At 48.0% G+C, this 14,051-nt stretch overlaps 1 protein-coding gene across 1 annotated transcript in view; it reads left to right on the top strand.

Moving 5' to 3' along the window:
- Positions 1–14,051, top strand: part of LOC118095515 (maestro heat-like repeat family member 5) — a 36,099-nt gene that overhangs the window by 4,080 nt on the left and 17,968 nt on the right. Inside the window, exons 5-12 of the mRNA XM_088657190.1 lie at positions 1,680–1,839; positions 2,645–2,700; positions 3,067–3,243; positions 4,777–4,893; positions 8,415–8,534; positions 8,657–8,782; positions 12,949–13,028; positions 13,424–13,559. Of these exons, the coding sequence (XP_088513316.1) occupies positions 1,680–1,839; positions 2,645–2,700; positions 3,067–3,243; positions 4,777–4,893; positions 8,415–8,534; positions 8,657–8,782; positions 12,949–13,028; positions 13,424–13,559 (972 nt within the window). The remainder of the gene's footprint in view (positions 1–1,679; positions 1,840–2,644; positions 2,701–3,066; positions 3,244–4,776; positions 4,894–8,414; positions 8,535–8,656; positions 8,783–12,948; positions 13,029–13,423; positions 13,560–14,051) is intronic.

Genomic DNA, 14,051 nt, shown 5'->3' with positions numbered 1-14,051 from the left:
GCGTGAGCAATGCTGTCTCTCTCCCACCACCTTTCAAGCCTTGCAATATTTTATTTATTTTTTCATTAATTTTGTATACCACCCTTCATCTGTAGGTGAAGTTCACAGTGCAGTTCACAACATAAAATTATAATATAAAAAGCACAAAATACATAATAAAAATAAGGATACAAACAACCCAATAATTCCCAGTACTTGGGCATATTACAAATATGGGGGAATTTCATTCAATCAGAGCCCTGATGGAAAAACAGGCCATCCCATTAGCCCATCCCCAGTCATAGCAGCTAAGAAAAAGGGGGGCTGGCGGCCCAGTCTATGCTGACTGTAGCTGCTTTTCCCTGGACATCATCTGAGCCTTCAGTGACAGAGATGGGTGAGCTCCCCAAACAATGCCCTTGTTTCTTCAGAGGGAGGATAACTCCATCCCCAACTGATGAGCCCCACAACTCCCAGACCTTGGAGACTCTTTTCACAGAGTCTTCCATCTTGCCAATATTCTTTCTCAGTTTGTTGGCCTCATCTAGCTCACTACTGCACCCAAGCACTGGCTTAAAACAGTCCAGTCTCCCAATTCAGATGCAAGACAGAAATAGAGCTGGTGTCATTACCATACTGCTGAAACTCTGCCCCAAATCTCGCAGAGATCCTTCTCAATGGTTTCATATAGATGTTAAACAGCACTGGGGTAAAATGGTGCCCTGCAGACTCCCACAGCACAACTGCCAACGGGCAGCATAATCTTCCAGTGTTATTCTCTGACTGGACTCATAGGTAGGAGCAGAACTGCTGGACCACAGTGCCACCAGCTCATGGAGAAGGTCCAGAGGAGGCCATGGTCAGTGGTGATGAAAGCCACAGAGCATCAAGGTCTCCATTCTCATCCCTCTCCTGAAGACAGTTCTCTGCCAGGTTGACCAAGATTCTGCCCCGAAGCAGACCCTGAAGTCAGGCTGGAAGGGGTCAAGACAACCCATTTCCACCAAGGGTGTCTGCAACTGGACTGCCACCATCTTCTCAACCACCTCACACCCAAAGGGGTATTTGTGACAGGGTGGTAATTGTCAAGCACCTTGGGGTCCAGGGAGGTCCTCTTTAGGAGCAACCAGCCCCACCCCACACAAATGTTGACACAACCCGCCGGGGGCTGGGGCTGCAGGTTCACTAGGGAGGAGCCCTGGGCACAGCCTGGTCTCTGTGTGGCCAGGAGGCAGCAGTAGCCAGAAGTGCCTTTGACTACTTTGCTCTTAGACACAGACTCAGTTATCTGCCCTCTGGGTCCTGCAGTGGTCCAGATGAGATTTCTGCAATGTGCTCCACATGCGTCTGCCCTTGAAGGAGCTCTGGGAATCTCAGGTGCCTTGAAATGCAGCCGCCCAAGTTTTACCACAACCAGTTAGCTGGACAATGTTCCAGGGATCTTACACAACCCCCCTGCCAACATGTTTCCAGGTTAAATTGAAGGAGCTGCTTCTTGTCTTTCAATGGCCTGTGATGATAATTTCGGGTAAACAACCTTTCACCAGATTACCCTGACCAACAACTTTGTCCGCCCCTGTTAGAAATACAGTGGGGTGTGTGTGCATGAGTGAAGGGTCCCTTCAGCTGCAGTGCCCCCCACCCCCCACAGAGTGGCCTCAGCTGCCCACCTGACCTTTATATCCCCTTTGCTTCTACAGGATCTCCGCGACCTGTACCAGGATGCAGCTGGTGACATCCTGGTGGCCCTCTGGAACCATTTCCCAGCAGAAGTGCTGAGCAAGCTCCTGGATGGCTTCCAAGGGCGGCTGCTCCCATACCGTAGCATCCTCTGTGTTCTGGGGAAACTGGCAAACAAAGGTACAAAAGCCTCATCCTGCCCAGTACTCCCTTTCCACTCTGCCTCTGTGTCGTCAGAACAGAGCTGGTTCTGATCCAAAGTCCTCTGGTGTGTTTAGGATAGGGGTCACCTTGAGAAAACTAGGCCTGCTTGGACAAATGAGCCAGAGGCAGCAGCCAGCTTCCATCAGCAGGTCTCTGGGAATTCTGCGCAGGACCAGCATTGCTAGCTGCCCATCACAGAAAATGGCCACCCCTTATTATACTGGGGCAGATGGGGGCAAATACCCAGACAGTGTGTTCCAATTGAGGCCCTACACTCTGCCTGCCTCTCCCTCAGGGTCCCTCATTGTTCCCCTTATGCCTTTCCTGCCCCTCCCATGAACAAAGGTTGCCTCACAGATTTGGAAAACTGCTAATGAATTGCCCATGGCTGCTGCTGAAGCCTGCAAATGAGCTCTGGGGAAATGCCTAGCAAAGCTTTTCTGGAGACTCACAGTTTGAGTGCTGCTGATAAGCTTGTGTTTATTTTGGTGCACAGTCTAACACTGCCATTACCACCATGTCTACTCAGAAGTAAGTCCTACTGTATTCAGTGGGGCTTACTCCCAGGAAAGTGGGGTTAGGATTGCAGCCTATAATGGCATGGGCTTCAAATGCAAAGACCTATGCTATGCATTTGAAGCCCACACCATCAGATTTACGGTAGCATTGCATAGGCCAAAAGGACCAATCCTTGCTTGCTCCACAGACTTAGTGTCTGAAGCGCTTTATGATGCTCATGAAACTCAGTGGCCCTGATCCACTGCCTGCCTTTCCTATGCAGCCTTTACAGAGAGTGACTCCTACAAGACTGATGTGTGGGAGCGAAAGCTGGTGGAGGTAAGGTGAGAGCTCTTCTTCCTCAAGGGCGGAGGGGAGGCATCTATTCAGGTGACCTAAGCAGAGCCAACCAGTCATGAGGCAGGAGGAAATTGGTGCACCTATGTCACAAAGGGGCTGTTCTAACTTGTGGGGTGGGGTGATATTAAAGTACGTTAAGTTTGTTGGCTAAGTTCAAACAGCCTTTCTCTGCTGCTGGCACCACAGTGGGGACCCTCAGGCACCACTCAGGTTTTTAAAACAAAATCAAAGGATATATTTGGGTGATCTTGAAGGCCACTCCAAAACATTAGGCATCGCTTTGGAGGGCCTTGGGAAGAGCCAGCTATTGCCCTTCAGTCTGTTTCTCCTGTTTGTGTCCTGCAGTTTGTGGAGCGGCTCCTGATTGACGTCACGGACAAGGCCTGCTGTGCAGAGCTCAGCCGTGAGTTGATGAGAATCCAGCAGACCCAGAGTGGCCAAAGCCCAGAGAAGGTTCGTGGAAGAAGGAAGCCCCACGAACTGCTCTGCTTGCGGGGGGCCTGGGGCTCTGGCCAGCCCTGGGTCAGTGGGGTCCTAGCAGTCCAGTCAGCTTTCCAGAAGAAGTTTCTCATGAAGTTTTTATGTGAGCCAGTCATGTTTCTTTTGGCCATTAGTTCAGTTCCCTACAGCTGTAAAATGCTGCCCCGGAAACCCTAACCCAACTAGAAAGTGAAACCTGGAAGCAAGATTTGAGCCCAAGAGCCCTCTTCCCTCCTGTGGTGTCCAGCAATTGGGATTCAGAAGCATGGCTGCCTCAAACTGTGGAGGAAGAGCAGAGCCATCCTGACTAGGAGCCACCCAGAGCCACACCCTCCTCCATGAATTTGTCCAATCCTCCTTTAAACTCATCTAGGTTTCTGGCCATCCCTGCCTCCTGTGGGAGGGAGTTCCACAGCTTAACTTTGTACTGCATGAAGAAGGACTTTCTATGTTGCACACCATCCCAGTCTCCAAGCAGTGAGAGATTCCAGAGGTTCCAGGTGTTTCCCCAATTCAGTTTCCTGGGAATGAGGGACAGTAGAGAATGTGGTGCCTTTAGGACTTATGGTTTATTTACACAAATAAACAACCTCAGCCTATGATGGAGGGGCTCAGAGTACACTGGTACCTTGGTTCTCAAACGCCTTGGTACTCAAACAACTTGGAACCCAAACACTGCAAACCTGGAAGTAAGTGTTCCTGTTTGCAAACTTTTTTCGGAAGCCAAACATGCTCCATTTTGAGTGCCACACTTCCATTTTGAGTGTTACGCTGAGGTCTGTCTGTTTTTGCTATTTATTTTGTGTTTTTGTGGCTCTTCTTTTGTGTATGTGTGTGACTGTGGAACCCAGTTCAGCTACTGATTGATTGATTGATTGATTGACTGTGTGACTGCAGTACCTTGTTTATTGCTTTCATTTTATGGATCCATGGTCTCGTTAGACAGTAAAAATCATGTTAAATTGCTGTTTTAGGGGTTGTTTTTAAAAGTCTGGAACAGATTAATCCATTTTGCATTACTTTCTATGGGAAAGTGCACCTTGCTTTTGGAACGCTTTGGTTTTGGAACGGACTTCCGGAACAGATTAAGTTTGAAAACCAAGGTACCAATGTATTAACACCCCAAAAGGTCTTGCTTCTCCCATAGTCACAGTCTTGGATTCAAACAGAAATAAAGCATGTCTCTCCCTCTCAGGCTTCTGCCAGCCTCCTGCTTCCAGCCCAGCTCACACATGCTTCAACTCTGCCTTTTGTCCTTCTAACTACAAGCCAGTTGAGGAAGGAATAGCTACTAGCACAAAGCCACTTCCTTTGTTACCCCAGCTGCACATACTTAGGGGCTATTAATTTACCCAGAAGCTGGACTGGCTAGTCCAACAACTGAATCCTTGCTGGATCCAAGAATTAGAAGGGACTCGAGCATACCACCTACCCCAACCACTACCACCAAGGCTCACAACACTATTGTAACATGCTTTGGAAAAGAAATCTCAGTCAACCACACACACCAGGTTCTCATCCCTTGGTCTCCCTGTGACCTTGTGGGTGTTTGTCTTCTTCCTCTTCTTCCAACAGGTCTTTCTCTATCAGTATTATGGGGCCATCCTGCGTGTCTCAGATGACTCTCAGTTAGTCCAGGAGCAGCTCGGCCATCTCCTGGCCTTGCACCACAGAGGACCTTGGGAACCCACGGTGAGGCAAGGCAGCTGCTCTCCTCCCAGGAAAGGGGCTCCATCACTGGATTTGTAGACAAGCCCCACACCCTCCTGCTGTCCTTGCTGGCCCAGCTTGGACCTGAGGGCGAGGTGTGGGTCAGGAGAAGGACAGCAGCCTGTGAAGTGTTGCACTTTCTGAGCCAGGGAATAGGGGGGCTGGGCTGGCATGGGGAATGCAGGTGGGGAGGTCCAGAGGAGAAAGAGGAGCACCCATCCTCAGGGCATTTCATTGACCAGGTGAAAGAATTTGAGCTTTGCTTGTCCCAGAGAAAAGTGGCTCTGAGTGTGGGAGGGAAGAAACACCTCTGGGTTGTTCCCTTGGTACATCTGTCACCTGATTTCCTGCCCATGATCACAAGGGCCTGGGCACGTCCCTGGGGGCCTAAGGCTGATGCTGGGCCATTGGCACAGCTGAGTAATCCAAGAAGAGAGCACAAGGCGAGAGGTTTCCAGCCTCCTCCTTGTCCACAGGACCAGCAGAAGGGAGTTCTCCGAAGGGCAAGGCAATGGGAAATGCAGCAGTCAAGCTGGAAAGTAGCTGATGGATCACCAGTTTTTAAAAAGGGGCTCAGAAGAGATCTGGGAAATGACAGGCCAGTTAGATGAATGTCTGCCCTGGGAAAACTGGTGGAAAGCATTATGAAATGTGGAATTATTAAGAAGATAGGACAAGCCTGGTTGAAACAGAACCAGCATGGCTTCTGCAAGGTTAGAATAATAGAATAGAATCATAGAATCATAGAGTTGGAAGAGACCACATGTGCTATCCAGTCCAACCCCCTGCCAAGCAGGAAACACCATCAAAGCATTCTTGCCAGATGGCTGTCAAGCCTCTGCTTAAAGACCTCCAAAGAAGGAGACTCCACCACACTCCTTGGTAGCAAATTCCACTGCCGAACAGCTCTTACTGTCAGGAAGTTCTTCCTAATGTTTAGGTGGAATCTTCTTTCTTGTATCTTGAATCCATTCCTCCGTGTCCGCTTCTCTGGAGCAGCAGAAAACAGCCTTTCTCCCTCCTCTATATGACATCCTTTGATATATTTGAACATGGCTATCATATCACCCCTTCACCTTCTCTTCTCCAGGCTAAACATACCCAGCTCCCTAAGCCGTTCCTCATAAGCCGTTTCCAGGCCTTTGACCATTTTGGTTGCGCTCTTCTGGACACATTCCAGCTTGTCAGTATCCTTCTTGAATTGCGGTGCCCAGAACTGGACACAGTACTCCGGGTGAGGTCTGACCAGAGCAGAATACAGTGGTACTATTACTTCCCTTGATCTAGATGCTATACTCCTATTGATGCAGCCCAGAATTGCATTGGCTTTTTTAGCTGCTGCATCACACTGCTGACTCATGTCAAGTTTGTGGTCTATCAAGACTCCTAGATCCTTTTCACATGTACTGCTCTCAAGCCAGGTGTCTCCCATCCTGTATTTGTGCCTTTTAATTTTTTTGCCCAAGTGCAGTACTTTACATTTCTCCTTGTTAAAATTCATCTTGTTTGCTTTGGCCCAGTTGTCTAATCTGTTAAGGTCATTTTGAAGTGTGATCCTGTCCTCTGGGGTATTAGCCACCCCTCCCAATTTGGTGTCATTTGCAAACTTGCTCAGGATGCCCTCAAGCCCATCATCCAAGTCATTGATAAAGATGTTTAATAAAACTGGGCCCAAGACAGAACCCTGTGGCACCCCACTAGTCACTACTCTCCAGGATGAGGAGGAGCCATTGATGAGCACCCTTTGGGTTCGGTCAGTCAGCCAGTTACAAATCCACTGAATGGTAGCTTTGTCTAGCCCACATTTTACCAGCTTCTTTACAAGAATATCATGGGGCACCTTGTCAAAGGCCTTGCTGAAATCAAGATAGGGCAGGCTACATCCACAGCGTTCCCTTCATCTACCCTTCCCTTCATTGTAATTCTGTCAAAAATGAGATCAGATTAGTCTGACATGACTTATTTTTCAGGAACCCATGCTGACTTTTAGTGATCACAGTGTTTCTTTCTAGGTGCTCACAGACCGTTTGCTTAATGATCTGCTCTAGAATCTTTCCTGGTATTGATGTCAGGCTGACTGGGCGGTAATTGTTTGGGTCCTCTCTTTTCCCTTTTTTGAAAATAGGGACAACATTTGCCCTCCTCCAGTCTGCTGGAACTTCACCTGTTCTCCAGGAATTTTCAAAGATTAAGTCCTGTCTCATTAATCTTCAAATTTTCAAAGGTTAAGTCCTGTCTCATTAATCTTTTAGCATTCTTTTATTTGTATATTTCCATCCCACACAATTCTTATACAACTTGATTGTAAGAAAACCTTCAAACAGTTTACAAAACCTTGAGAGTTTTGTAACAAGCATACAGATAAGGGTGATTCAGTTGACATTGTGTAATTGAGCTTTCAAAAAGCTTTTGCTAAAATGCCTCATCCCAGAAACTCCTGAGGAAATTCAATAGTCATGGGATAAAGAAGAGAGGTCCCCTTGTGGATCAATAACTGGTTAAGAAACAGGAAGCAGAGGCAGTTCTCCCACTGGAAGGAAGTAGGTGGAGCAAGCTTGTTTTCTCCTGCTCTGCAGGGTAGGACCTATGCCAACGGACTCAAGTTACAAGAAAGGAGAGTGCAACTCAAGATCAGGGAGAACTTTCTGACAGCAAGAGCTGTGCGATAGTAGAGCAGACTCTCCTTCATTGGAGGTTTTAAAGCATAGACAGGATGATCATCTGTTATGGATGCCTTTAGTTGAGATCCTTGCATTACAGGGGGTTGGACTAGATGACCCTTGGAGGACCTTCTATCTCTACAATTTTATGATTCTTTGAGAAAGTGGAGCCCCCAAGGATCAGAGATTGAGACCTCTGCTTTTTAACTTGTTCAGGAAAGATCTAGAGTTGGGGGTGAGCAGTGATGTGGCCAGATTTGGTGATGAACAATGATACTATGTTATTTAGCGTGATTAAAAACAAACACGTGATTGTAAGAAGCTGTAGAAAGAGTTTGTGAAATGAGTGAAATGCCAGCAAAACGGCAGATGCATTTCAACATAAGCAAGTATCAAGTGATGTATATTGGGATAAAGAAGTCTAATCATGGAGTCTGAACTGGTGGTGGCTGACTAGGAACAAGAGCTGGGTTTAGTTACAGGTAGGTAGCCGTGTTGGTCTGCTGTAGTCGATACAAAATAAAAAAATTCCTTCCAGTAGCACCTTAGAGACCAACTAAGTTTGTCATTGGTATGAGCTTTTGTGTGCATGATACCTTCTTCAGAGCTGGATTTGTTGGTTTGCTCTGTTGCAACAGTCAAGAATCCTATGGCATCTGAAAGGCTAATACTTTATCTTGTGGGCCAGAGTTTCATTGCCAGCTGCACCAAGTAAGCAGTCAGTGAGCAGGTGGAGAGCTACCGGGATAGAGTGCAAACTCCTTGTGCAGAGATGGAGCCATGTGCGGGCACCCCCTGCTCCCTCCTCACCCTGTTTCCTCTGGCTGGTTCCTCCTCCTTCAGGGCATTGCTTCTGCTGTTGGCTTGGCTGCGTCTCGCCACCTCGAAGAGGTTTTCAAAGCCTTGGAGAACTTCAGCAAGGTTTATTCCACCCACGAAACATCTACAGAAAGCAGCAGCCAGGTATTCTTTCAGGAAAAGTAGTACATTGCCATGGCGGGGGGAGGGGAGATGTTCATGGTATTGTATTTTCCTCTCCTTTTTATATTCTTCAACAACAAAATATTTTGTCCCCCACCCCCTAGGACTTCAAGTGGAACACCCTCCTGCTCTGCTATGGGCAGGTGGCCCTGGGGATGAAAGATGAAGTTCTCCCAAGAGTGGACCTGATTCTGTCCAAATTGATTGAGTATTGCACCATCAGCCCAATGGTATTGTGACCATTTTTGCCTTTATGATAAAGAGAATGGTATTATGCACTATGTGTATCAACAGATCACTGTCTTTTGTATGTTTTAAATGTTTTCAGGTTATGGTTTTAAATTCTATATCAATGTTGTGTTTTCTGACCTGGGAAGGGCAGCTCCCCCCGTCCCCCCCGCAATAACTTTTCTATACTGTGAGGGGTTGTTGTGGCTACTCTTGAGTAACGACCCTCCACATCTGCTTGTCTTTAAGATGTTCTTATTTGTGCATATTATTTACAGTGCAAAGTGTCCATAAATCATGTCTGCCTCAGTCTGAGTCAGAATCTCGCAATGGCTGCTTTCTGTTTCGCGCCCAACATAACAGCCTGGGAACCCCGAAGCGCCTCCCCTTGCTCCTACGGGGAGCCATTCATCTCAATTCTGGCATTGGGGGGATTTATATAGGAATATAAAAAAGAGTTCCTTGGAAGCCAGATCAAGTTTTGGAGCAAGTACTATTTGGTGAGAGAAACCCAGCAGAAATATACAGAAAAGTAATGTGTGGAAATACAGATTCTTAGACCTTTAAAATATCACCTTCTATATTGCTTCCAAAGTTCCCCTCTTCCCACAGGTTCATGTGCTTTTCCACACAGCAATTAGAAAACACAGGCAGTACAACTTAGGTTCCAGAGTAGTGAATGTTTCTAAATTATTTGTACAGAAACACTAAGGTGACTTGTTTAAACTACATGTTCTGAGCTTGGAGCAACCAGCTCATTAACTCCTTAATGGTAAGGTTCACAATGCTTTTTAAGTTCCTAAAACCAAAAATCGAGTAAGAGCAAAATCAACCATTGAAGAGCTGCGCAGAGATATGCAGACTTTAATCTCAACAGCAAGGGCAGGTCTGGGTCTGCTTCCAGAAGGGTGGGAGGGAACCAGGTTCATGGAGATGCCAAAGCTTGTGGAATCGGGCAGCATGGAGGCCAGACTGGAATGCAAACCAGGGGACACTTGTTACAGGGCCTCCTTAAAAGGTAAAGGTAAAGGGACCCCTGACCATTAGGTCCAGTCGTGACTGACTCTGGGGTTGCGGCGCTCATCTCGCATTATTGGCCAAGGGAGCCAGCATGACAAAGCCGCTTCTGGCGAACCAGAGCAGCACACGTAAATGCCGTTTACCTTCCCACTGGAGTGGTACCTGTTTATCTACTTGCACTTTGACGTGCTTTCAAACTGCTAGGTTGGCAGGAGCAGGGACCGAGCAACGGGAGATCACCCCATCGCGGGGATTTGAACCGCCGACCTTCTGATTGGCAAGCCCTAGGCTCTGTGGTTTAACCCACAGCGCTACCCGCTGTGGATTTTAAATCTCAGGAGAAGGCTGTGGCATGGGAGGAGGAGGCAGGGGCAGAAATAAGGGGGTCCCCTGAGCCTTGAGGGCTCTGTAGGTAGAAACCAGCATCTTGAACTGGGTCTGGAAACAGATCAACCTCCAGTGCAGCTGCCACCAGTTAAATACCTTTGGTGTAAGAGCAGTTGCCATAGCATCAGTGACAGTGGTCAAGTCCCCATCAGGTCACTAGCAAACTGCAGGGCTGCAGAAGGATCTCTGCCAACAAAACGGCAAAAGCAGGTTCAGTGCAAGGAAGTGTAACATAATGCCCATTGAAGCAAAAAATAATGTGTTTTAATGTGGTACACCGCCCTGGGACCTTTTGATAAAAGGTGGTATATAAATTGTAGTAGTAGTAGTAGTAGTAGTAGTAGTAGTAGTAGTAGTAGTAATACACCAATGGGGATTGAGCTGACTGCTGGCTAGGGCTCTGGGTGAGTTGAGGGGAAAGCTCAAAGGAAACACTGGCTCCATGTGCAGCAGCTGTGATGCCAGACATTATTCTGGTGAGACATTGAAGCTGCATCTCGTTGCCTCTCCTTTTGTTCATTCACCAGTTCAGCCTGGGTACTTTCCCCCAAATTCTGTGCAGCTCCTCGTTTGATTTTCACTCCCACGAATAACTGGCTGCATCAGCCACAAACATGGCCTCTACATTACTCACACTAGATCTTTTCAAATGAAGAACATATTTTCTTGTTCCCTTTATTTCAACAGATCTTTTAGGGCTTTCAGGCAATAGTTAATTTCATTTGGTTAACTACATGAATTGGAAATTGCATCCTGATGCCAGATAGCAATGTGTATACTACAAAAGGCATCACCTTATAACAGAATTTATTCATTTATATATTGCTCTTCTTCCTCAAGGAGCCTGGCATGGGGCACAACATCCAAAGTACAGCCAGCAATTACACCTCTAAAAATTGCACAAGAAGCAGTATAACAAACCAGCATAACAAGAGAACTGTTGAATCCCAGAGCCAATTTATGATCCAAACACTATTATTTTGGATACCAGTTGAAATGTGCTTTCAACTAGTATCCAAAATAATAGCAGACATACATGCCCGAGAACCAGCAATGAAGGCTTCTCTTGAAATGCTTGCTACCGTATTTGCGCTTCTTCAAAAGAAGTGGTGTGGTATTAAATGCTCCATTAAAATATCTGTTCCCTGGTTTAAAGGGGGAGAACTTTTTACTTGATCAAAAGTTGTTTAAATAGCTTAATTGGTTTTTTGAACTTTGCAAACTGTGCACTTATTCTATAGAATATCTTGCCTACAAAAGAGGCTTACATAAGGGTTCAGCATTGTTTGATAATGAGGGTCTGTTTTTTGCTCTGGGTTTGGGTTTAGACCATAAGCCTGAAGAAAAACTTTTTGATTGCGGTGCTGATGTTCCTTGAGGCCGTTTCTGCAACAGGAAAAGCACACAGCCTTCGAGTGCATATGAAATCCCCCCTTGTGGAATGCTTGATAGTAAGTCAGCTGCACACTCCGTACCCAGAAACCTGTCGTGAGTGAACTTGGTCACAGACTAATCTGGTTGCTTCTCTAGACTTGCTAACACCTATAAGCTGGTGGTCTGAGTAAGCATCCTCCCTGGTCATCGCAGTGGTGGGTCCTCATGAAGTCTCTGCCCAGTGCCTGACTACTGATCCAGAGACAGTTTGGGGTAGGACACAACCAGGGCCGGCCCTACGGCCAGGCTGGGTGGTGCAGGGCGCCAGGGCACCCGCCCACGCTGTGCCCGCCCGCACAGCTCCGCCCGCCCGCCGCGCTGGGAAACGGGGCAGGGTGGGGGCGCCGGGGGGGTCCATCGCACCACGGCGCCAGGGCGCCAAATATACTTAAGGCGGCCCTGGACACAACCCAAACCCATAAAGTTCACTGGGCTGATTGGGCCAGCTCTGTCCAGCTCACAGGTTGTTTGTTGCAAGGGATCAAGAGAAGTCATTGTGCTACTCTGTTCTGCCATGGTAAGACCCCACCAGGAGTCCCAGGTCCACACCTGGGTGCCACAATTCAGGAAGGATATTGACAAGGTAGAACATGTTCAGAGGAGGGTGACCAAGATGATCAAGGGTCAAGAAACCAAACCTTATGAAGAACGGTTGACGGAGTTGGGTGTGTTTAGCTTGGAGAAGAGAAGACAGATAGCCACCTTCAAATATCTCAAGGGCTGTCACATGGAAGAGGGACGGGGTGTTTTCTGCTGCTCCAGAGGACAGGACCCAAACCAATGGATTCAAGTTCTAAGAAAGGAGATTCTGAATAAACAGTAGAAAGAACTTTCTGACAGGGAATGGACCACCTTGGGAGGTGGTGGACTCTCCTCCATCTCCCTAAAGTTCATTTACAGTATAATGCAATGCAAATTTATGAATAGGTTTTTCACTTGCGTGAGCTCCCTGAGGTTACCTTCTGCTTCCATTAGCTACCAGCCTTCATTTGTCCATAGCTGAGAGGGCTCATGCTTCCATATTGCCTACCCAAGATCTGTATAAGTTGCCCACTCCTGCCATCATGGGACCAAAGTCCTGAGGAGGTCATCAACCCCACATTTACAGAGGAATCTGAGTGTAATGTTTTGTCCATATTGTTGCATGCCACCCGAATCGCTGAACAGTGAGAGATTCTAGAGGTTCCAGGCACTTACCCAAGACTTGGTGGAGGGTGGAGTTGTTTGGTGGAGGAACTGCCAGCCCAGAAGCCGGTCTCCTGAGGGGGCAGAGCCACCCTGGGTCTCTGTGATGCCCCTCACACTGTGTCCCTGCAATGACTGGCAGGTGCTGATTGAGAAGGAGCCCATCCATGAGCTGACGGACACCGTGCGCCAAGACGCCATGTACATCGTGACAGAACTCAGGTAGGGGCAAAGCGATGCTGGGGGGTCAAATTCAGAGCTGCGCCCCTGACTGAGAGTGGAAGGGGGGTGGACTGAATTGGTCTCTCCTCAGAGATCGGTGAACCTGCCTGTGTGACTGGCCCAGCCAATGGGCTCAGGCAGAGGGGAGGCGCCCCTGGCAACCTCTGAGGGAAGATGCTGGAGATCAAGCCTTCTACATGCCAGGCATGTGTCGTCAGAGCTGAGGGGTTCCCTCGCTTGATTGTGCAGCTGCAGGGGGCTTAGGAGCCCCAAGGTACCTTGGTCGGACTGATGTGGACGTGAATCGAAGGATGAGACTCAATCGACTTGAGCACAACCATCGTTTCACCATTTGCTGCCGCAGATTAAACTCAGGTGTGCTTCTTTTTCCTCAGCAAACTGAAGCCTCCCCTTGAGGCAGAGAAGAAGACCAGCCTCCTCTGCGCCTCCTTCCAAAGCATGTTTTGCTTGGCCCCCTTGGAGATCCTGGAAGGGCAAATTGCGGCAGATGAGCAGGAAGGCAACGTCAAAGTGAGCCTGAGCCCTTCCCTTTGCACGTCTCACTTGCATTGCCACATTGTTTCCATATGAGAGGTCTGGCAAATCCCAACAACGGTGCATGCAAATTTATGCACGTCTGTTTGCATGCCTCCACTTCCCATTGGCTGCTGCCTTTCATTCCCAGGTGTGAGCAAGGTGCTCTTCTGGCCATCATGCCCCAAGTGCTGGTGGGGTGCGCCCCCCAGGCTCTGCCTTGCCTGGCCTCTTTGGCTGGAATTGCAGCTCCTTGAGCTGCCTGGCTTTTCACCCTGGTGGGTTTTGACCTTTTGCTGGCTTGGGGTGGTTTTGTGATGTTTTTGTACTGGTCGGCTTGTTTTCTCTTTGTACCAATTGCTTTTACTGTTTAAAACTTGTCAGTGGTTGTCTGACAGTGGCCACCAGCCAAATGGATGAAAGTGCTTGTGCTAAGGAGCAGATCTCTCCCCACACAGGAAAGGGGCTGTCACAGATGGGGGTGACTAC

This window comes from Zootoca vivipara, chromosome Z1 (genome assembly GCF_965207765.1).
Source record: "Zootoca vivipara chromosome Z1, rZooViv2.hap1.1, whole genome shotgun sequence".
Classification (NCBI taxonomy): domain Eukaryota; kingdom Metazoa; phylum Chordata; class Lepidosauria; order Squamata; family Lacertidae; genus Zootoca; species Zootoca vivipara.
The sequence above is the reverse complement of the archived record's forward strand: the minus strand, read 5'-3'. Positions and strand labels throughout refer to the sequence as shown.